This window comes from Amblyomma mixtum, chromosome 8, assembly GCF_055824585.1.
Source record: "Amblyomma mixtum isolate Tamu chromosome 8, ASM5582458v1, whole genome shotgun sequence".
NCBI lineage: Eukaryota > Metazoa > Arthropoda > Arachnida > Ixodida > Ixodidae > Amblyomma > Amblyomma mixtum.
The window spans coordinates 29184107-29207374 of NC_143019.1; the positions used below are offsets into that span (position 1 = coordinate 29184107).

The following is a 23268-nucleotide window of genomic DNA, read 5'->3' on the forward strand; positions in this document are numbered from 1 at the left end:
CAGTGAGCTGTGGCCTTACTCTTAACATGCTGGACTGCTGAGGACTGTGTGGGAGAGAATTCATAGTAGTAGGTCAAAAATAGCTCGGAGTTTGTAGTAGAATAGAACAGAATATTACCATGGCACACACTGTGTTTCGTTGGTTCCATCCTTTCGAGCCTTCCGCTAGCTCTGCACTTTCTGAAAATGGTGGTTGTGCTGACATGCAGGTGGAAGCAGCGAAGAAACCAGTAGCACAGGGCAGCGTTTCGACGACGGAGAAGCCACCTGCGTTGACCAGCGGGACGAGAAAAACGGCAAAAGAGGGCCCAGTAAGCCTGAAGGAATCACCGAAAACACCCATCCTAGGTGCAAAAGCACACAGAGAACGCAAGCAATCGGTGAGTATCCTTGAGAACCGGCAGCATCTGTGTTCGGTGCTAACAAAGTGGACGTGCACTAGGTACATTGAAAATCTCTCTAAAGTGGACATACAGTGTTGAACTGGGTTGCTATGACATTCACGGCGGTATCAATGTTTGAGGAATGCAATTCGAGCTGGCCGCGGTGGCTCAGTGGTTATGGCGTTCGGCTGCTGGCGTGAAAGATGTGGGTTCGATCCCAGCTGCAGCGGTCGAATTTCGCTTCCATCGAAATTCACGTTAAAGAACCCCAGGTGGTCGAAACTTCCGGAGCCCTTCACTACGGCGTCCCTCATAGCCTGAGTCGCTTTGGGACGTTAAACCTCCATAAACCAATAAACCAGTAGCGGTATTAATGTTTGAAGCATGCAAGAGTTGCCAGTTTTTGACGCAATCAATTTTTCATTTGTGCGTGTATGTAACAGAAGTGAACTTTCTTCTCAACTGAGGAGAAAGTGGTGCTGCAAGCCGTGCTGTAATGGACCAGAACTATATTTGTATTTGGCTGGGAATCATCTTTTTCACTTTTTCCAACGGCACAACTTTAAGGGGGGATGAGGGTCTTGAAAACTTGTTTTTTATTTTTTGACATAACTTGTTGAAACATAGCATGCAGGTGTATCATAGAATGCTGATTTCAAATATGCATTTAGATATCAAATATCTCACCTGGAAGAAAGTTTATCGCAAAATAACATTCAAATTAGGCAATTTCTTACGGGCCTTTATAGTAATATATCAGTTAAAGAATGATTTTTTAAGAATAAGTAGACATTTGCAAAGGCCCAAAGCACATGCTAAAGCTTTCTTTTTTCCTTTAAACATGATATATGAGCAATTAGGCGAAGTGTGGGCTAATTACCGCCACATCATTTTTTCTTTCCAACTTTGTTGTTTATTTATGATCAACAAAATTAGTTTGTAGATATTCTGTTAGCTTTAGGATGTGCTTTGGGCCTTTGCAAATGTCTGCTTATTCTTTAAAAATGTTTTTTTAACTGATAAATTACTAAAAAAGCCCGTAAGAAATGACCTAATTAGGATATTTTATTTTGCCATATATTTTCTTCCAGGTGAGATATTTGAAATCTAAATGCATATTCGAAATCAGCATTCAATGATACACCCAGATGCTAAGTTTCAGAAAGATATGTTAACAAATAAAGAAAAAGTTTTTCAAGACCCTCTTAACCACGAAGTTGGATGCAGCCACCTTCCTCGTACCTGCCCACAGGCCACGTTTTCTGCTTGTCCTTTGTAATTTATGTGATTAGCCCACAATGCAAGTTTGGGTTTCATTGAACAGACGAATGATTGCAGCCGACGTCAGTGAGATTTGATTCGAGAAATTTTCCTTTTTCTCAGGGAATTCAAAGACTGAAATTTGGCAGAAGGGCAATTTTTAGGGACTTTGAGGGGAATTGTAAGAACCACATTCTGCCACTTTTTCCAAATTGCCCGGATGTTTCAAGCTGCTGGAGGTGAAAAAGGCCGGAGATTGGATCTAATTGAGGGAATTCTCGCTTGCGGCTTGGGACATCACTGGTCGACATCCGAGTGCAGCAGCATTGCTGCTGAGCAAAGCTGCGCTCCTGGCTGAGGTTTGCACAGCTGTAAAGAAATCTGCTCTAATCTTGGGGTTGCCCCAGTTACTGCTACAAGGCTAGGACTGTTACTAGGACTGTTACCAGGGAAGACACTGCTCTGGTTCAAGAAAATGCCTTTGTGCAATATGTTATTCGCATATGAATAACATCCACCTAAGCACAGCTGTACAACAATGAAGGAAAGCTTTATTTATTCATCTGTTTTTTGTTTGTTTGTTGATTGCTTGTCATGCCCTTTGTCACCAGAGACATTTTAAAAATTACATGTTAAAAACACAAATCGACTTTAAGGGGGACACTGGTCTTGAAAAAAAAAAATTTTATTAATGAAGTCACAGTTACGAAATCTTCAGGGAATACAGTGAACTCTCACTTGAGTGAACTTCAAGGGACCGAAGGAAATAGTTCACTTAACTGAAAGTTCACTAAACTGAATATTCACTAGACTAACATAAGACATGGCATACAGAGTCAAAAGTTTGAAGTGCAATTCATGGAGCATAAGACATGGCATCCATAGTGTCAGAAGTGTGAAATGGAATTTATACATAGTATCAACTTATACAAGGTGCATAGCAGTTAAAACGCTGCCTTTTTCACTTTGAAAAAAAATCAGTTATCTTCTTCTGTACTTGTACATTTAAAGCACAAGAAGTTACATAACTGTCGAAAGAGTCAGTGTTTTTGTAAACTTCTTCTGGCACAGCTTGCTGCTGAGACACGAAGTCTCTGAACTTTGCGATGCACCCTACAACCTCAGCTAGAGTTACAGGGCTTGAAACTGGCTCTGCAGTTGCCTCCTCTTCATCGCACTCGTCTTCCTCTGGACGAACACTGGAAACAATCTCCAGATCAGTCTGTCCAGCACAGGTAATCAGTTCACTGTCACACAGTGCATAGTCTTCAAACGAAGTACTATTGCTATCGACCTCCAGCTGATGACAGATCTCTGTCCACATCGCGGAGTCTATCATCTCGTCGCGCTGTTCCTCAGGCTCGCATTCATTGCTCAGGGGGGAAAGGCGAGATTTCTGCCAGCAGTTTCTAATGGTAGCCGGAGTTACTGACCACCAGGAGCCTGTCACCATCTCGGCCGCCTGCCTGATGTTGATGGAAGCATTGCTGCCAATCCTCAGATTGATCAAAATCCGCTGAACCAGCCGCCGTCGGTACTCCACCTTCAAATTTTGAATGATGCCCAGGTCGAGCGGTTGAAGCACAGCCGTGCAGTTGGCCGGAAGGTATTCGATACGCACATTGCTCAAATGAACATCAACAAGGTGGGCTGAGCAATTGTCTACTATGAGAAGAATGTTTTGTCTTTGCCTTCCTCATTTCTTCGTTCAGGCTCAGGAGCCATTCGCTGAATATATTCCTGGTCATCCACGCCTTTTGGTTGTTTTTATAGGTACATGGCAGTGAAGGGAGACCTTTAAAACATCGCGGTTTCGCATATTTCCCTATTACTAGCGGCTTGAGCTTGTGGGTGCCACTGGTGTTGCAGCACAAGAGCACAGTAACTCTTACTTTTGATTGCTTTCCGCCTTTGCAGCTGTCGTCCTTGAATGCCAATGTTTTGTTTGGTAGAGTCTGATAAAACATACCAGTCTCATCCGCGTTGTACACGTCGTCAGGTGAATATCCGCTAATGACATCGCATAGTTTTTCTTCCCTCCACGTTCTCGCTGCCTCTTGGTCGGCATTCTTGCTTTCGCCGCAGATCGTTTTCCACACGATCCCATGCCTATCCCGAAATCGCGTGAGCCATCCACTGCTTGCTTCGAAGCAAATTCCTTCGCTTTGGCCTGTATCATCGGGCCGGACACTGGGGTGTTTTGGGAGCGTAGGTCGCGAAGCCATACCGCAACGGCATCGTCTACTTCTTTGAAATACCCCGTGCAGAGTCATTTCTTGGCGGGATTCATTGAAGTTTCTCCTTCAAGCTTCGATTTTTGTTTAACTATAGTTGACAACATCGACGGTGCGATTCCATACTCCTTTGCAACGTCCACTTGCCTTTGACCCTTGTCAAGGCGCTGAAGGATTTCCAACTTGTCCGACAGAGGCAACCACTTCTGTTTCGTCGCACTCATCTCGAAAGTGGGCACGCGAATTGCCGTTTTTACTTAAAACTGAAGGCTGAACGGAGCCGATGAAAAACACACACCACGTGGGTCGTTTGTGTGGACACTCGGAAGCGACGAGACCGGAAAGAAAAAGCGACGTTCACGATAGGCGTAGGCGATCGGAAAAGAACAGGCACACCACGTGATTTGTGGTGTGACACATTGCCGCGTTGCTCTTGCGGCACTGTAAACGCCAGCGATGTTATTTTGTTTGTGGCCTCCGAGATCACTTGCACGTTTGACTACTAATCTCGGAGGCCATGCCTCGTTGCCGTTTTTTTTTTTCCGGATCGCCGCTTGCCTCATGGGCGCTGTAGCGCGAGCGACGTTACACTGCCGCAGGAGCGGCGGTTTGATGAGGGCGGGCATCGGTTGCGCCTGCAGTGCAGGGCTCAAAACTTCGTTGAACTGTTCGGAAAAATAAGCCTGGGTCCTCTGAGCGTGTTCGTTAAACTGAAATATTCACTATTCCGGAATTCGTTTAAGTGAAACATTTGTGCATAGAATCTATAAGAAAACTGCCGGGGATTTTTAAAAAGTTCGTTATTCTGAAATGTTCGATAAACCGGCGTTCGTACAACTGAGAGTTTACTGTATGTATTTTTGTGTGCTGATTCTAAATATGTCATTTAATTTCATGTAAAAACAATTTCTTGAGCACTTATGCACTTTTTATGCTAGTATTTTACGGAGAGTTTTGAAGAAAATTTGCTGCGGGAAACTCGCTGAAATGTATGCCATTGGGTTCTCTTCACACCAAGGAATACAATAAGGGTGAAATTGTCTTCCTGCCTATCATAGAACTTGAGTTATAGAGTTTTGAAGTTGTCGCTTCAGAAATGAGAAGAAAAGTGTGTATTCCCGTTTCTGAAGTGGCAGCTTCAGTACCCTATTACTCAAGTTCTATGAGAGCCAGGATGATAATTTTACCCTTATTGTATTCCTTGGTGTCAAGAGAACCCTATGGCATACATTTCAGTGAGTTTCCTGCAGCAAATTTTCTTCAAAACTCTCCGCAAAATGCTAGCATAAAAAGTGCATAAGTGCTCAAGGAATTGTTTTACATGAAATTAAATGACATATCTAGAATCAGCGCACAAAAATACATGTGCCCTGAAAATTTCATAACTATGACTAAATTAATAAAATTTTCTTTTCAAGACCAGTGTCCCCCCTTAATAAGTACCTTCGGAATGTAGTCGCACAAACATTTAGCGACACGTGGATATTCAGTGCTACTTAACGCTTTGCTGAATGGTTTGCGCACATTGCTGCCTTGTTCATAACTGTTAGTTCTCTGCCTAGCTTTCCTTTGTTGCTGCATTAAGCCTTCATTTCTGGGCGTTCCTCATGCAGGCATCCTCGACGACGCGAGACGACGACCAGACAGAAGCGCAGCAAGCGAGACCTTCGCGCCTGAGAAGCAGGCCCTCGGAGAGCGCGTGCGATGACGTGACTACGTCAGTGTCGTCTTCGTCGCTGCATGCTGAGGGCGGCATCGCCGAGAAGGAGTCAGCGGGGCGGGCAGCAGGGAATTCACCGAGGCCCGCGTCAAGGACCAAGAGCGCCACTCCCACGGGTTCTGTTGTTGCCAGCGCAGCAACATTCGCCGGTGCCTCTGCAGCGGCGGCTGCCCCCGGCGTTTTCAAGCTGCTTCCTCGTGCAGTGCAGGCAGCGGCATCCGCGGCATCTGCCACTCCTCAGTCGCAGGTAATTCTTCCGGTAAAGTTTATGGAAAAGAAAAAACAGCACCGCTGAAGTTCTTCTATAATTAGCTGGGGTTTTGAATGGACGGAGTTCGAATTGTCAGGGTTTTACTGTACTTACCAATCCTGCCACCAGCAATGCAGCCATCGCTGTGCTCGAGGACTGCCAAATATCCGTTCGGTATGAAAAAAAATGCCATTTTCAGAAAAAGATAGATGGGCAAATGTTCTTTTTTTCATAATAGTGCACGGTCTTTGATTCTGAAATTAAACAAAAACTAGACTGGCTCTGAACAATACCAAAAAAAATTCAGAGGGGCACTTTGTTGACCTAAAGTGTGGTGAGGTGAAAGCCTTAAGCGCGGTGTTGCTGCTTGTGTCACTGATGTGTGGTTAAGATTTTAAGCTTCGCCTCTAAGAGGGAGTTGGATTCCCCCTTGATCTCGTAGAGGGAAATTTAGTTAATGATGATTGTTGTAGGATTCTTGACATCTTGCAGATTCGTTTTGCTCAATCACATTGCAAGAGGACACTTTAGGAGAGGTTAACTTTTTATAACAATTAAAAGCACAAAGGAAGATACAAGCAAGGAGAAAACATATTTACACTTGACTGGCTCGTACTTCTACGTGACGAAACCAGCCCTCGGTCCTGCCGAAGCAGCTGGTTTTAAAACCAATGCCCCCGCCCTCGGTGGGAGAATAACCAATCAGGTACTACACAAACATCCACCCAATAACTTATTGGGGAAAGAATAACACAACCAATGAATGATTGGGGAAAGAAGGTAACTCATTGCGACACTGTACACATATGCACACTTTCCACCATCACGATTTCGGATAATTATGCTTTCCCGCTGCGAGCTTCGCGAACACTCGCTTTCCCAACGTCCGGTTGCCCCAAGTTCGAGGAAAGCCACTTCAATCCATCTCTTTCCCATCGTCGCTCCTCATGCCTGCAGCTAGCGTGACAATAGGTCAAAGCACGCCGCTGGAGACATGGCACAAAGCCACGCACTGAGACGCGGGTTTGCCTCGCCATACACACGTGCACACAGGATGCCACCTAACGACTCCGTCCATGAGGGGAGTTTGACGTCTCCTGTAATTCCCCGCCATTCGGCACCTCCCTTCTCCCGCTGGGTTCACTGACCCCTTTCTGTGTGGTTGTACGGAGGGCCTAAGAAAAAGGACTTAATGGGCATTCCCATAAAGCGACCGGATGCAGCAAACAAAACACGGCACCGCGACCTTCACTCCTCCCAACCAAGAATGTCACACAGACACTTGTTGTCAGTGGGACATTAAAGTTCAGCCACGGTGTCCAACAACAAAAGTACATACGCACGCACACACACGTACGTCGGCTGTCCGGTCAGTCCACCAACACGCACACATGCGCCGGCTGTCCGGTCAGTACACCAGCACGCACACATGCGCGCACACAGCGGATATTTCAACCCGCACACACAAGGCTGGAGACCAATCTGCACATTCCAGAATTCACCATGTCAGATCGTTGCCCCAAACTGGCAGAAATTACTTCTAGCCGCCTACATCTCGAAACAAAACTTGTTTCTTTTGGACTTTGTCCAGAAGACTGGTCCAAAATTCCGAATTATCCGGGACAACGCCGGTTCCAAAGGCTGCCGCCACCGTCGGAGCAATAGAGCTCACCTGCTCCCCGCGGGCTACGAAGATTGCTGCTGCCCTCGCGTCTGCATTCTCCACTTCTTTCAATTTTACAGTTCGCTCAGGCCTCTCATCGGCTACTTCGCATGCAGTTTTGCAACGAGATTCAAGTAGCGTTAGCTCTTCGTACAGCTGCCCAGCGACGTTCGCTTCAAAGAAAATCGTGCCGTCACGCCTTCTTTTCTGACAACTGCCTTCACCAGCTTGCTGCCGCACTTCTGGCAATGAAACATACTGTGTCTCCTCCACGCTGATACCCACAGGGACAGATGCATTATCCCAATCGTGCAGTTCCTTATCAGCTTCGAAAACCATTGCAGTGACCAAACGGGCATTCCTTCCTTCCTCGGCATCAAATGAAGCCTCATCGCTCGTTGTTAGCTCACAATCTGCTGCAAAAACTTTTGCAGCTACCGAATTAGCCTCAAGCTCTACCGGCGTCTCAGGTTTGTCTCGAATTTTGAAATGTTCTTCAAAATCAGCACTCTCATTTTCATCATGTAGCCGCTCTCTTTCTGTCTGCTCTAACAGCGAGTGCGTCTCAAGTGTTACCAACTTCGCTACACCATCAGCTACATCTGCTGTCACTGCGCACAGTGTCAGCTCCGGCTGGCTAACCGATTCATCTTTGGCAGCCAGCTTACCTTCGCCTGCAAAGAGTGTTCCCGCTATTCGCGCCGGCTCTACCTCTTCGCCGATCCTTACAGCTGCCCCAGAGTTTGCGCCAACCTGTTCTGGCTCAATGCTGAACTCCTGTTCACAAACAAAACACTCATGTGCCTCCTGGGTCTCCTCTATTTCAGCTTGCTCCGACAAGCGGCGCTTCAAAGGCGTGACTAATGCCCCTATGCCCTCAGCCATCTCTGCTGGCCCGGCACCCATGGTTGGGCCCTGCTGCCTAAATGCTGCAGCTCTCACACCTATAGCCATTGGCCCACAGGTCATTCTCAATACGGGAACATGCTGTTCTCGCTTCGATTTCGGACAGTCAATCATTAGATGCCCAAATTCCATGCAGTCAAAACATTGAACTGCTGCAAATAACATCCCTCTATCAGATTTCGTTCCCTGGTTGAATTTAGATTGCATCTGTGCAAGTTTTATCTTTTCTCGTTCAATTTCGAGTTTCAACTTGCCAATTTCAAGCAGCTGTTCTGCCTTCTGCTCAGTCTCCAAACATCGCATCATGCCCTCCCGATCGTACCGCATGGCAGCCATCTCCCTTTTCCGTGCTATCATCTATAGCACGAAAACACTACACCGACATGGTGAATTCGGAGGAAGCAGAAAGGTCTCCTACCTCGCAGGTTGCTTTCCTCTGCCACGGTAGTCACGTCGCCCTGAGTGTCGACAGCGGGCTCCTTGATGCGGATGAGTTGAGCCCCGGCTCTCACAGCAGCTCGCTGACTTGAACCTCCTGCCTCGTTTGACTTGCTGGTCTCCTGGTTCTTCTCTTGAACCTCAACGTGGACGCCTGGTTCCTTCCGCAGCTCACGGACTAGGCACCTCCACGACACGTCGGTCGCCTGGCTCCTTCAGCTTCTCGCCGACTTGAGCCTCCTACGTCCCGTTGACAATGACCAGAAGTCTCCGAAGCTTTCAGCGTCGCTCTGACGCTGACATTCCTCCTTTAGGACGTACCGCTCTGCAGCTTGTCCACCGACTTGTTCCTCTGCCCCTCCGTCAGATACCTCGAGCAGGAAGACGTAGCAAATCCTGTCGACTGCGCCAGTTGGATTCCCTCTTGATCTCGTAGAGGGAAATCGGGTTAAAGATGATTGTTGTAGGATTCTTGACGTCTTGCAGATTCGTTTTGCTCAATCACATTGCAAGAGGACACTTTAGGAGAGGTTAACTTTTTATAACAATTAAAAGCACAAAGGAAGATACAAGCAAGGAGAAAACATATTTACACTTGACTGGCTCGTACTTCTACGTGACGAAACCAGCCCTCGGTCCTGCCGAAGCAGCTGGTTTTAAAACCAATGCCCCCGCCCTCGGTGGGAGAATAACCAATCAGGTACTACACAAACATCCACCCAATAACTTATTGGGGAAAGAATAACACAACCAATGAATGATTGGGGAAAGAAGGTAACTCATCGCGACACTGTACACATATGCACACTTTCCACCATCACGATTTCGGATAATTATGCTTTCCCGCTGCGAGCTTCGCGAACACTCGCTTTCCCAACGTCCGGTTGCCCCAAGTTCGAGGAAAGCCACTTCAATCCATCTCTTTCCCATCGTCGCTCCTCATGCCTGCAGCTAGCGTGACAATAGGTCAAAGCACGCCGCTGGAGACATGGCACAAAGCCACGTACTGAGACGCGGGTTTGCCTCGCAGTACACACGTGCACACAGGATGCCACCTAACGACTCCGTCCATGAGGGGAGTTTGACGTCTCCTGTAATCCCCCGCCATTCGGCGCCTCCCTTCTCCCGCTGGGTTCACTGACCCCTTTCTGTGTGGTTGTACGGAGGGCCTAAGAAAAAGGACTTAATGGGCATTCCCATAAAGCGACCGGATGCAGCAAACAAAACACGGCACCGCGACCTTCACTGAGGGGAACACGACAACGTCTTGCAACGCCACCAGGGAGTCCACCATCGCCCGTTCGGCTGTAGGCCTTGCTATTCGGTAAATTGGTTTTTGAGGAAAGGAAATGTATGTCTTGCATATCTCGGTGGACACCTGAACCTCTGGACACCTGAACCTCACCATATTCACTAGAAGTGCCTTTGTTCATTCCAAACCATCGAGCTGGCATGGCGGAGTGGTTAGCGTGCTCGTCTCGCACTCCGGAGACCCTGGTTCGATTTCCCAACTCGACCAATTTCTTACTCGGTTTTATTTATTTATCTGGTTTGGACTAGAAAGGTTAATTAGACTAATTGGTTAATTTAGCAATTAACTAAACTCAGTCCCACTTACTTGGAGCATCACTATACGATCCCTTTAATTGGTTGCTTGGTTTCTAGCCAAAGTACAATTGGCCCCATTTGAAATTCGCGCACTGTGACATCACCACCATTTCGACCAATCGAAACAAGGTCAGCGTAGCTACGGCGGCCACCTGTCTCGCTTTGGCTGTCGCAGTGTTGCTGTCGCAACAAAAGAAATGACTAGCGACATGCCTGTCGGTGCCTGAAAGAGCTGAGTTCGGGTAGCTGGTAGATGCACAGCCGGCAGCCACCATTGACACAGGCTTGTGCGGCAAACCTCAGGGACTGAAACTCAGCAAATACGTCTTTTTTTTTTCCCCGAAAAGAATGCTTTTACAAGCCAGAAAACCATTTAAAGCGTGCAGTGCAGTGGTGACGGGTGACGTATTCGCGAGCTTTCTATTTCGCCGTCTCGACGTACACTATCTCCTGCAGGCAATGTACTGGCTGTGGACAGTCTAGTGAAAACAATCGGCTTTTGCAACGAGAATTGCTCCATGCGAATCATGCATGGGGAGGAAACTGCAGTTCAGAATTTAAGGTATTTATTTATACATACTGCAGCCCCTATGTGGGGCTATTAGAGGAGTGGGGTAGACAAATCAATACAATTGTTACCCAGACGAAGAATAGAAAAGCAGAATTAACATAAAATACGATGCAGTGCAAGAAATGATTGTAATTGAACTTGAGCATTTTTCGAGGTCTATGCAACTGCATATATCCTAGGCAGGAAAAAATGGGATCCAAAGCATGCAGGGTTGCTCAGCTCTTTGTAGTAGCTCTTAGTGTTCCTAGAGGCTGGAAAGGTATAGATTGCTATGAGTTGCGCCTCTAGCCTGTAGTGCAAAAGGGGGGCTCTAGACGGATGAAGACAGTGTGCACAGTACAGGCGTTGCTCTGTGTGTGCCCTCTTCTCTCCGTTGTCCCTATTGCACTAGAGCCCACACTTAGTCATGCATCTGTGTTGCCTAGTCGTGGAGCAGCAGCACATTCGTTGCTTTTGCAGGCTCACACAGAGACCTCGTCAGTGGCACAACCTCCACCCTCAAAGATTAGTCCATCGCCGCCCACGATCATGCTCAAGACTGAGCAGCCATCGCCGCCCACGATCGTTCTCAAGACGGAACAGCCGTCGCCACCACCAGTGGTGGGCGCCACGCCGCCAGCGTTCGGTGCGACACCTCCGGTGTTGGGTGCCACACCACCGGCGGTGCCTTTGGCGTTCAAGGGTCTTGTGGACGACCTGATGACACGGTGTCGGCAGGAGGACGCCGTCCGCCACGAGCTGGTGCAGGTGGAGCAGGGCATTGCATCCACCCTGGCCGCCCTCGAGGAACTCAGGAAAAGGAGGGAAGAGGTGAGTGGAGGGAATGCGAGGTGGGTGGGGTGGTTGTACTAGTAGTAGCAGTAGCAGTAGTAGTAGTAGTAGTAGTAGTAGTAGTAGTAGTAGTAGTAGTGGTTGAGGTATATGACTACAGTAGTAGTAGCAGCAGTAGTAGTATTCGTAGAAGTTTCAGTAGCAGCAGTTGTAGTAGTAGTAGCAATTGCAGTAGTAGTAGTAGTAGTAGTAGTACTAGTAGTAGTTGTAGTACTAGTAGTAGTAGTAGTGGTTGAGGTATATGACTACAGTAGTAGTAGCAGCAGTAGTAGTATTCGTAGAAGTTTCAGTAGCAGCAGTTGTAGTAGTAGTAGCAATTGCAGTAGTAGTAGTAGTAGTAGTAGTACTAGTAGTAGTAGTAGTGGTTGAGGTATATGACTACAGTAGTAGTAGCAGCAGTAGTAGTATTCGTAGAAGTTTCAGTAGCAGCAGTTGTAGTAGTAGTAGCAATTGCAGTAGTAGTAGTAGTAGTAGTAGCAGCAGCAGCAGTGGTAGTAGTAGTAGTAGTAGCAGTCGCAGTAGTAGTAGTGGTTGAGGTATATGACTACAGTAGTAGTAGCAGTAGTAGTAGTAATCGTAGAAGTTTCAGTAATAGCAGTAGCAGTGATCGTAGAAGTTTCAGTAGCAGCAGTTGTAGTAGTAGTAGCAATTGCAGTAGTAGTAGTAGTAGTAGTAGTAGAATTTTCAGTAGTAGCAGTAGTAGTAGTCATAGTAATAGCAATCGCAGTAGTAGTAGTGGTTGAGGTATATGACTTACAGTAGTAGTAGTAGTAGTAGTAGTAGTATTGTAATAGCAGTAGTAGTAGCGGTTGAGGTATAAGACTACTACTGCTACTACTGCTTCGAGCCATCTTTTAAACGTGACAGTATCTCAGTGACTGCGGTGTTTTCATGGCAAGCACAAGGTTTCGGGTTCAGGCCTGGTACCAAAGGCCAAGTTTCGATTAAGATGAAATGCAGAAACACTTCCAAGAACCTCATAGTTTGCCATCCCGGTTAGCTCAAATGGTAGAGCGACTGCTCCGGTGAAGTGGTGGTCCCGGGTTCGAACTGCGGACCAGGACGAATTTTTCTTTAACTACGGAGTTTCTGAGAAAGCTGTATAGGTTTCCTTTGTAGCCGTATGGCTGCGCTCGGGTGGATGTCCATGAGTAATTACTCCCTTATTACAAATCTACTCCCCCTTGGGGGGGATTCCCCTAAACATTTGACCAAGAACCTCAGAGGGTCATAATTTTACTAGAGCTGTTTGCTACAGCATGCCCTGTAGTTTATAGAGCAGCTGTGTCACGAATGTTGTAACCAATAGAACAACCATTTGGTGACGTCTAAAACGCACGCGGTTATCAGCCACCAAACTTTACTTGTGAAAAAGAACTTCTTGGCTATGAATGCCATTGAATTAAGACACTTAAGTGTGTGTGTGTGTACGTGCGTACATGTTTGTGTTTGTGTGTGTGTGTTTAGTTAGTTTATAAGGTTTAATTTCTGGGGTTCTTGAATGTGCACTGGCATCGCACAGTACATAGTACATGGGTCTCTAGAATTTCGCCTCTCTCTTTTGTGTGTGTGTGTGTGTGTGTGTGTGTGTGTGTGTGTGTGTGTGTGTGTGTGTGTGTGTGTGTGTGTGTGTGTGTGTGTGTGTGTGTGTGTGTGTGTGTGTGTGTGTGTGTGTGTGTGTGTGTGTGTGTGTGTGTGTGTGTGTGTGTGTGTGTGTGTGTGTGTGTGTGTGTGTGTGTGTGTGTGTGTGTGTGTGTGTGTGTGTGTGTGTGTGTGTGTGTGTGTGTGTGTGTGTGTGTGTGTGTGTGTGTGTGTGTGTGTGTGTGTGTGTGTGTGTGTGTGTGTGTGTGTGTGTGTGTGTGTGTGTGTGTGTGTGTGTGTGTGTGTGTGTGTGTGTGTGTGTGTGTGTGTGTGTGTGTGTGTGTGTGTGTGTGTGTAAGACCCACTGGCCTTGCTTGGAGCTGCTGCTGATGCTGCTTCAGTCTTTTCTCTTCATTTTGTTTTTCTTTCTCTGTAGCTCATTGCAAGAGAAGCCCAAGCCAGAAAAGAGAGGCTGGACATATTGCAATGTCTTCAAGGTATGATGGATTCATGACAAATTTATTTGTGCATTTTCCCAGGATTAGCTACTGAGGCTTTTCTGCCCTATTCAGATTTAAACCAGTGTAGTGGTGTGGACCGATGAACCATGAGCGGCAAAATGAGAAGGTTTTAGTTCATGGAACTGATTTGTTACTGTATTTGCTGCTTAATAGGTCCACCTTTTTTTTTTTCCAGAAAAGTTTACGTCAGTTTGGGAGAGGGTTTTTTGTGAGAGTTGGAATTTCATGTCATACATCCATCCATCGTCAACAAAGACTCACGGTGAACAAGTTGCATCCCCACGTCACCTGTGTTCATGTCGCCAGTGTTTAGTATCGTTTGCTTCAGATGGTGTTTGCTGTAGCACATCGTGATCTAATACTTTTGTGATAGTTGACAACTCTAGTCAGTCACCCTTAGATAAAGCAAACAAGCTGAACTCAAGCCCTGAAGGTTGTTTGTTCGTTTTTGTTGTTGTTCAAGGGCGGCGCCATTTTGAAAACAGCATTTTGGCATACACAAGAACCATGCATGCTAAACTTGGGAAATAGCGTATGGTACGTCTATATATTTGGGCTTGTACTGTAAGGCATTTTAAAGGGACGGTGAGGAGAGCACTATTAATATTTTTTTTATAGCAAAATCCGATAGTTCAGCATGTCATGGCTTTGTTGCCACTTGGCCGGCAGCGAAAGATGCATTTATTTCTAAGAAATTTGGATTTGAAGTTGAAAAAGTTTTTCCTGCCGCTGGATGAGACGCAGGAGAACGCGAAGCTAGCGAGAGCATCTGCCCTCCGTGATCCGCGACTTGCTTGCCGCCGTGATTGCCGGCCGGCTGGTTCCGGTGGCCGCCAGCCCACGTGACCATGATGCGTTTTCCTGTCAGAGACGAACTTGCGGGCCGCCAACGGGCTGCCCGAGAGGCCCGCTGTTTATTAAGAGGCCCACTTTAGAGGCCCACTGTTTAGTAAGTAGCGAATTAACTACCAGAGAACATCAGAGCCCTGATATAGTATAAGACATATAGTATATATCTATAGATATATAGTGTATGATATAGATATATAGTATGGTATACAGGGTGTTTCACCTAAGACTTTCTGCAATTTTTAAAAATAAGCTATTTGAATTAGATGCGCGCTTTTTCTGGCATTGCATTGTCAGGGGTGTAGTACATCATAATGCAGCTAAGACGTGCTAACTAGCAGGCTTGTTAACCAATATTTAGTAGTTAACTTTTAAACTATTACCGTTGGACTCCTTAATTATTGAAAGGTATGCAGCCCACTGTAAGTAATGTCCATATCCGTTTTTAGAATTTCGAGAACGCGATTATCCTCGGTGCTGTGGCCCAACAAATTTTGGCTATTTCGACGAGTTAGGCTCACTGGAGAGGTTGCTTTGCCTGCAAGCTTCTCAAACCGCATGTATTTTGGCGCGATGAAGGCGAAATTTGTTGGGCCACAGCGCCGAGGATAATCGCGTTCTCGAAATTCTAAAAACGGATATGGACATTACTTACGGTGGGCTGCATGCCTCTCAATAATTAAGGAGCCCAACGGTAATAGTTTAGAAGTTGACTATTGAATATTGGTTAACAAGCCTGCTAGTTAGCACGTCTTAGTTGAATTATGATGTACTACACCACTGACAATGCTATGCCAGAAAAAGCGAGCATCTAATTCAAATAGCTTATTTTTAAAAATTGCAGAAAGTCTTAGGTGAAACACCCTGTATAGTATAAGACCCTGATATAGTAAAGATTTTTGCTGCTCCAAGTCGCTTTACTATAGAGTGGTTCTACTGTACTTACACTTTTTTTTTGTTTACTGTTCTTCCCAAAGGGGCTGCGTCAGCACTACAGGAAACCGGGCAACCCGTGCTGCATTTCACGCTGCCTGCTCAGAGCGTAGCGGCCAGTGAGATGCTCTCTTCGTTTGGCGGCAGGGGCAGCGGCCCGGAGATGATGTTCAACATTGCACAACCCACGACCGGCGCGCCTCCAAACGTAGTGGGACAGGTATGCGTCTTGTTTTGCGGCATTTGTGTGTGGAAAGTATTTGCAGTAAGGGCTGGTTGGTTCGATGTCACTGGAACCTCAAAAAAAATTCAAATTAACTGTGTTTTCAAATTAACCGGACTCGGCAAAAGTAGGAAATGGTACCCAAGCAAAAAAGTTTTGTTATGGGAAAGCGGTACCTTTATTGGACAAGCTTTATGCTTTATGATTACTGCATATTATCGCATAAAAGTTGACCCCCCCCCCCCCCCCCCCCCAGTGCTCGGTTATGCCGACAACGACACGGCTCAGCCCCTTTATGCTTTATGATTACTGCATATTATCGCATAAAAGTCGACCCCCCCCCCAGTGCTCGGTTACGCCGACAACGACACGGCTCAGCCCCTTTATGCTTTATGATTACTGCATATTATCGCATAAAAGTCGACCCCCCCCCCCCCCCCCAGTGCTCGGTTACGCCGACAACGACACGGCTCAGCCCCCGAGCGGGCGCATAAGAGCTGCACTCTAAAATGGGATGCCAGAACGAAAACTACAGTCGTTTTCACCATCTGCATGACAGTTGACGCAAGCACAAGATGGCTACCGGTTGGCTACAGCCGACCATGCTTCTGGTTCCGAAGCACTGTCGACACGCACAAGAGGCACTATCGACACGCGTGAGGGACATAAAATGATGCCGACCGCCTGGCTACCAAATTTTCGCGCCGCTATGTCTTTCACTGGTCATTACGAAGCGAGGGAAAGCCTGCTGCCTACTATCCAAGCGGGCACAGATTGGTGCTCGGCAGTATTATATATGGAGCAGGACTTGCATTTGTTTCTTAAAAGTATTTGAGAACAGTTTGGTACAGCTAATAACTCTTAATATCTGTGTACATTATATTGAAGTTTGGCGGTATGGGTTAACAGGGGCTGAATCCACGAGACAGTTCACGTTGGAACCTGCTCGCTTCTGTGTGGGCTGTCATGTGTGATTGGCTGCTTTGCCGCATGACATCTTGGAACGGTCTCACGGATTCGGCCCTATAAGAGAAGAGACGAAACATGAAACTTCCTGTCTCTGTCTTTTGTTCACAAGACACCGCAGGTGGCGGGAATGTTTCCTCAGCCGAGCATTCCCACGCCTCAGGAGCTCACCCAGATTCTGTTGCCGCATCTGCAGCAGCTGGGGGATATCGACATCAACAGCCTTGCCGCCACAATGGCTTCCGCCACTGGTCCGAGCAGTTCGTCACTGCCCACAATGTCGCCCGAAGTGAGCGGGGGCCCGTCGTCGAGGAGGCCCACGGCAAAGCGGAAAACCACCAAGGACGGAGAGCCAGCGGCAACCACGAGGTAGGCAGCTGTGGTAACTGATTGCGATGAGTTGTGCGTCGCGGAGTAGCGTTTAGTTGACACTGATCATTGTTTATTTTTGCTTTGTTTTTCGTGCTGCAGAAAAAGGCCGAAAGCTACTAGGTCAGAGGTGGATGGCGACATTGGTGAGACGATAATCATCGATTCCTTCATTACATGGAATGTCGGTTTTGTTTGTATGTCCCCAACTTTGACTTGTGCACATTGTAATAAAATCTTAATGTAAATCTGACAGAAGGGTATATGCTTGGGCTTGTTGGTTCATATTTGAAAAGTAAAAACGTAGCGCGAAGAGACAAGGACACAGAAAGGATGTCAAAAGGTCTTGATGTCGATATAAAACCACCTTTCCTTTCTGAAATAAACCATTGTTAGAAGTTAGCGCCGTGTGTTGTCTGTCTTTCTGTGTCCTTGTCTCTTTGCACTGCGTTTTTAATTTGTAGATCTGACAGTATTGCGAAAATTATTCGTATCACCCAAAATTTGTGCTACCATCAATAAAGCACAAAATCCGCATGCTGAAGCACGAGAAATTCGTTCGCACAAATCGGTTAATGGCTGGCCATTTATTTATGGCTCCGTGCCACCGCTCAACGTTCACGATGCATAATGCACAATGGCAATTGCAGTGCAGCATTTGTGCTCATGGCCGCATTCGCAGTTCACATGTTCGTGTCATCTGTAGTGGCACAGAAGAATGTTTGGATCACCCAGAATTCTGTATGGGTACACAAGGCACTTTAGCCTGGGGAATGTTAAGAATCCTGTCGTACTAGAATTAGAATCAGCCTGGATGGTGTCGCCAAGATTCTGCTGTATTTTCTCCTGAAGGCATGAAAGAATGCGAAGTTGATGGGACGCTGTGGAGGTTGTGTGATTCTTCTGTTCATATTTATTATTTTTTACTGCTAGTGTTTTGTACTGAAGTGAAATCTTTCAACATGATTTTAAAGCAGCTCTGGGGATGACTCTATCCAATTATTGTTTTTGATAAAAATTGATTTTCCAGTTCTGTCTGACTATGTTGATGTTTGTCGGCAGCAAAAAAGGCATTTGTAGGCGAAAAAATTGGATTTAAAAATCTTCCCACCAGTTACACCATTATCATCTAATAATTCCTCTTTGTATTCATTTGTTTATTTTAGCGTTTAGTGTCTCGCCTCACACACACAGGCAGTAGGCACTACGGAAGGGTGAGGTTCAGAAAGAGATTTATATCCAGTCTGAAGAATGCTTTTTCTTTCTCCCGCTTTTTTTTTTCTAGATGAGTTACAGATGGACCAAATTCCACCGTGCCTAGAAATCTCAGCCCACGACTCTGCTATAGTTGCGCTGAAGGTAAGGGGACACTCCTTTCTTGGTGCTCGTTTTTGGTTAGTAGCCCTCTAGGACAGCTCACAGCTGTTTTCATGCATAGCTGAAGCTTTTAGTAGTGCTTGAACTACACAGCTGCGTTTCTTCACTGATCGCATTATACAGATTAGGACTATGCAATCCTTTTAGCAGATGTGGTTGTTTTGAAGCTCCATTCGCCTCGTGTGTAGTTGCAATAGATAACTGAACAGTACTTATGGAGCACTTGTTTTGAGGTCGATGCTGGGACTCAGCAAAGTTTGCCTATTGATTGTTGCATGACCTTTTTCTAATGACAGAGGGGCCTGAAAACACAGCTCTGATAAGCTAGAGTGAAATATGATAAAATGAAAGAAGGGTTTTGCCACCACCGGTCGTTTTTGCAAGTTGACTGTGGGGATGTGAGGTAAGGTTTTTTTCGCTGATTAGAACATAAAGGTGAAGGATTATTGGGGAAACTTATGCGTTGCTATTGCTGCTGGTGCACTGTTCCCGCTCAAGGACAATAACATTATCTGAAAAAAAAAAAAAAAGAGAGAACTACCATCAGGGGCGCTTCTTCGAATTAATGGGCTGGGAAAAGTGAGTTCCAGTGCTAGCACCTGATTTTCTTGACACTGAATGCATCTTTTGCTACTGAGCGGATGGTCAGCTATCGGATTTTACTGTAGTCAGATGCGACTTGAGAACGAAGCCGCAGATTCTCGTCAAAGGAGGCCTTCCAGTCATTGGCATGGACTGGTTTTCATGAAGTGTGGTTAATCTCCCTAAGCCCTGACTAATCCCCGTTAATCTACCTCCTCCTGCGATTTCTGCTAGCCAGCCCAAGGGGAACAGTCAGGGTTAGAATTGGTCGACGCCATTGGTTGGAAAGGCTCCTTTGAGGGGCATTTGCCGCTTCAGTCTTGAGTTGTATAGTACAACTATAGAAACAAAAACTTGTCAGTTTTAGCCTTCAGGGTCCCTTTAAGCAACGTGTAGTGGCGACAACTACTGCATTCTTTTCTTCGTGGTACCATGCCTGAAAAAAGTACAAGGCTGCCCTCTTGCATAGATACAGCAAGTTCAGCAAAAGGAAATTTTCTTCAAGACATTTTGCATGCAGCTAATGCTTCCGTTTGTTTTTTTTTCCTCTGGTAGGGGTTCAAGAGTGCGGCAAGTTTCAGAAGGAAGGGGGCAAGAAAAGAAGCAATGGAGGGACTTTGAAGTCCTAATATGGAATCTGTCTAGATTGATAAATCACCTTTCGAAGGTGTGAAATGTTCAGACTTAAGAACAAGGGTTTTTGAGGAGGGAGAACAGTGCAGACTTTGAATACATATAGAAACTCACTGAACTCTCTAGCAGGGTACAAGTGGCAGCCATTTTATTGCAAGTTGACTACCTGTGCTACTTAAGTTGTTTGTATAAAAGGAACAATTCTGAAAGCATGATAAAGCAACATATTTAGAGGAATGGATCATGTTATTTTTGCGTCTGTATGTGCGTGTCATGTTTGAACAGTAGAATGCTAAGCACAAAATAGGCTCTAGGGAAACCGCATTAATTCGACGCTCGTTAATTCATCCTGCTAGAATCATCCCAGTCAGCGCTGATGTATATCTGTGGTGTCAGACACTCGTTGGTTCGAACTGACTCCCAGTGGAGGGCCACGTCAAGGCGTGACCGAAACACCAAGTGATCCACCAAATAGTCCTCTCCAGCCTTGATTTTGGATGGTGTAGTGTTTCTTCATAACTTCTGGCTTGCGTGCAGCATCAGGGCTGTTAGCAGGTAGTGCGGTGGAGTCTCCTCACATGCGAGCTTCCTCTTGTGGGGAAGCTCTGCTGCTACCGTATCACACCATGGAGGAAGCCTAGAAGCCATTCACTCTTTTGGAGCAGTAAAGCATTTGAAGGAACTGCGAAAAATTGTCATCGCCGCATAGTCCTCATCTCAGAAGCGGAAGACCGTGACCCATGTTTTCGCCAAACGAATTTACTATGATTTCAACAGATTCTGGTAGCTTTGGGGGGTTATTCGATAATTCGAACTTTTGCACAACTCAGATGCCCGAATTAGCGAGCTCTCAGTGTAGATGTCAAAAAAAAGTTGTCTTGTTTTTTTCATCACAGGGAGCACACCCAGCCATGGAACGTAAAAAATGTTATTCACCTTGGATATTGACCAAAACAGGGTCACCTTTTTCTTGTTTGTTTGTTTCCAGCTTCATGGGCATTACGTCTACTCCTGTTCCAACGACTTCTCAGCTCGCCGTCACGATTTGCTGGTGAGCAGCTGGACCTGTTTGGATTGTAAACAAGTGCCAGTTGTAGTCGTTCACTTTTGCGTAAAAATTTTAACGAATGAAAGCGGTTTGTCTGGTAATTTATTTCAGAGGTACTGCCAGCCTTTGCAGAAGGCCTTTGGCAGGAGTGAGTAGCTGGGTAGAAGTGAAAAGCCGGAATATAAATTTGAGAATCAGATTGGGCTTGACTTTGGCGGCTGTTGAGGAATGTCCGCTGCCTCCACAAAGGTCACGCCAAGTGATGTTTGATTACGCAGCTACTGACACTACTTCTGCGGCAGTAGACAGTAGGCGGTGCTTTCAGAGGTTTCCAAGGACACCCACGTGACTTATGACATAACATACCTAGTGGTTACAGGGTGGAGAGCGCTTTTGCAAAGTCCTGCAAACCTCTGCCAACTTGCTTGAGATTTGACCCACTCATCTCCGAAGCCATTTGTGGGGTTATAGTCTAGTTGGCAGTTCAGTCGCTGTTCATATGCGTTGCATTGCGTGGCATTGATAAAGCGTCTACTGCACAGACACTGCACAAACCACTTGAAGTACAGCATAAAGCATTGCGGTTTATACACAACAAATATAAGCGCACAGATTCACCAACTAACCTCGCGGCTATTTCGGGTTTAGCGACTCTATCATCAAGAGCGCAACAAGCACGGCTAAAATTTTTATTTCACCTGATGTACAACTACTACATGATAGACGTATCAAAATACATATCTTTCTCGCAATCACGCCCGTCGAGGCATAAACACGCGCGCGCGATAACAGAATACTCATGCCATAACGACAGTATTCGTACTTTCCCCTCGTGATCAGAGAATGGAATCGCCTTGATCCCTCAATCATGACTGCAACCACATTATCTCAGTTCACGTCACGGATAGAATCTTTATCTATTAACGAATAAAGCAGTTTCACTGACATACTCAGCCGCCTCTCATCACTTCATTAGTTTGTTAACTAATCGTGAAGAAAGTCTCTCTTATTTTTTCCGCTGCTGTGTTCCCATGTGCTCTAATTGAATTCCTTATGGCAATGCTGCACCCGACTTCTAGACATGTATTTTTCTTTTTCCTTCCTAATGTTTACCTTTTCTTTTATTTTGCTTGTTCCTTTCTGTTCACCTGTGTTTGATTTGTATTCACTTTTTTTTTTTTTTTAATTCCAGAGTGCACTGCTCGAATTTTTATCATGTTTGTCATTTTTGGGAGTATTGTAAATAAATAAATAAATAAATAGCCTTAACCGCTTATGTGCCATTAAACCCAACACAACAAAACACAACAACAAGAAGCCAGCCATGTTGGGAACTGCCAGCCATTTGCATTTGAAGAGTTCTTATGTGTCTATTCATGTTAGTGTTCATTTTCTTTTTTTCCCCACGTGCAGTAACCCCACTGAAGGCTGCACCGTATGTAAATGAGTAAATACAGTAGCAACATACTCATGTGGCAGGAACACATCTAAAGTATAACGCTAACGAGCATTGTCAGAAACACAAAGCAATGAAGCCATGATGAAGCTTTAGTCACAATATTAACAAAATAATGTCATGTGCAATTACTAGCCCCTTATCATGCCGAATTTTAAATTTTTAACGCCTCATTTTTCCTCCGAACAATAGCGGAGTAAACAGCTGCCATTGGTGGGTTTTCAAGTGAGCCCTGACAGCATTACCAGTATGCTATGAGCAGCTTTTGCAGTTTAAATGTGAAAATCTAGCTGTTCATTTCTCCTCGATTCTTTTTGCTTACTTTGTGTTGAAATACGTGCACGTGTAATATTTTTCTTTATATAGTTTTTGTGTGCTGAATATTTGTTTTACATCATTTCACACTGCTTCTCCTGCTTGGACCTACCTATAATGGCGGCAATGAGTAAATAAATAAATAATTTAGTATTCCATGCGGTAGCGATCGTGGTGTAACTGAAATTAAGTCACCGCGGTGGCTCAGTGGTTACGGCGCTCAGCTGCTGGCTCGAAAGACGCGGGTTCGATCTCAGCCGCGGCCGTCGCATTTCGATGAAGGCAAACTGCTAGAGGCCCGCGTACTGTGTGATGTCAGGGCTCTTTAAAAGTGCCCCAGGTGGTGTAAAATATTCGGAACAGTCCACTATGGCGTCCCTCATGGCCTCAGTCTCTTTGGGACGTTAAACCCCATGAATCATTAATGAATTTAAGAGGGGACATGGGTCTTATAGCATTTTTTTTTATTTACCGACCAAATGCAATGAAACTGCACAGACTTATTCAGTTTTTTTTGTTGAGTTCAAATATGCAATTTGTTTATTTCTAGG

General features: G+C 45.7%; 1 protein-coding gene across 3 annotated transcripts in view; it reads left to right on the top strand.

Moving 5' to 3' along the window:
• The window catches only part of LOC149331842 (uncharacterized), a 59419-nt gene that overhangs the window by 24600 nt on the left and 11551 nt on the right, over window positions 1-23268 (top strand). Inside the window, exons 8-16 of one of the 3 annotated variants that reach the window (XM_089556899.1) lie at window positions 210-380; window positions 5491-5844; window positions 11493-11843; window positions 13882-13942; window positions 15793-15968; window positions 17050-17306; window positions 17409-17452; window positions 18592-18665; window positions 20887-20949. In XM_089556899.1, coding sequence (XP_089413025.1) covers window positions 210-380; window positions 5491-5844; window positions 11493-11843; window positions 13882-13942; window positions 15793-15968; window positions 17050-17306; window positions 17409-17452; window positions 18592-18665; window positions 20887-20949 — 1551 coding nt within the window. The remainder of the gene's footprint in view (window positions 1-209; window positions 381-5490; window positions 5845-11492; window positions 11844-13881; window positions 13943-15792; window positions 15969-17049; window positions 17307-17408; window positions 17453-18591; window positions 18666-20886; window positions 20950-23268) is intronic. The other 2 variants (XM_089556900.1, XM_089556901.1) reach the window with 2 other exon arrangements.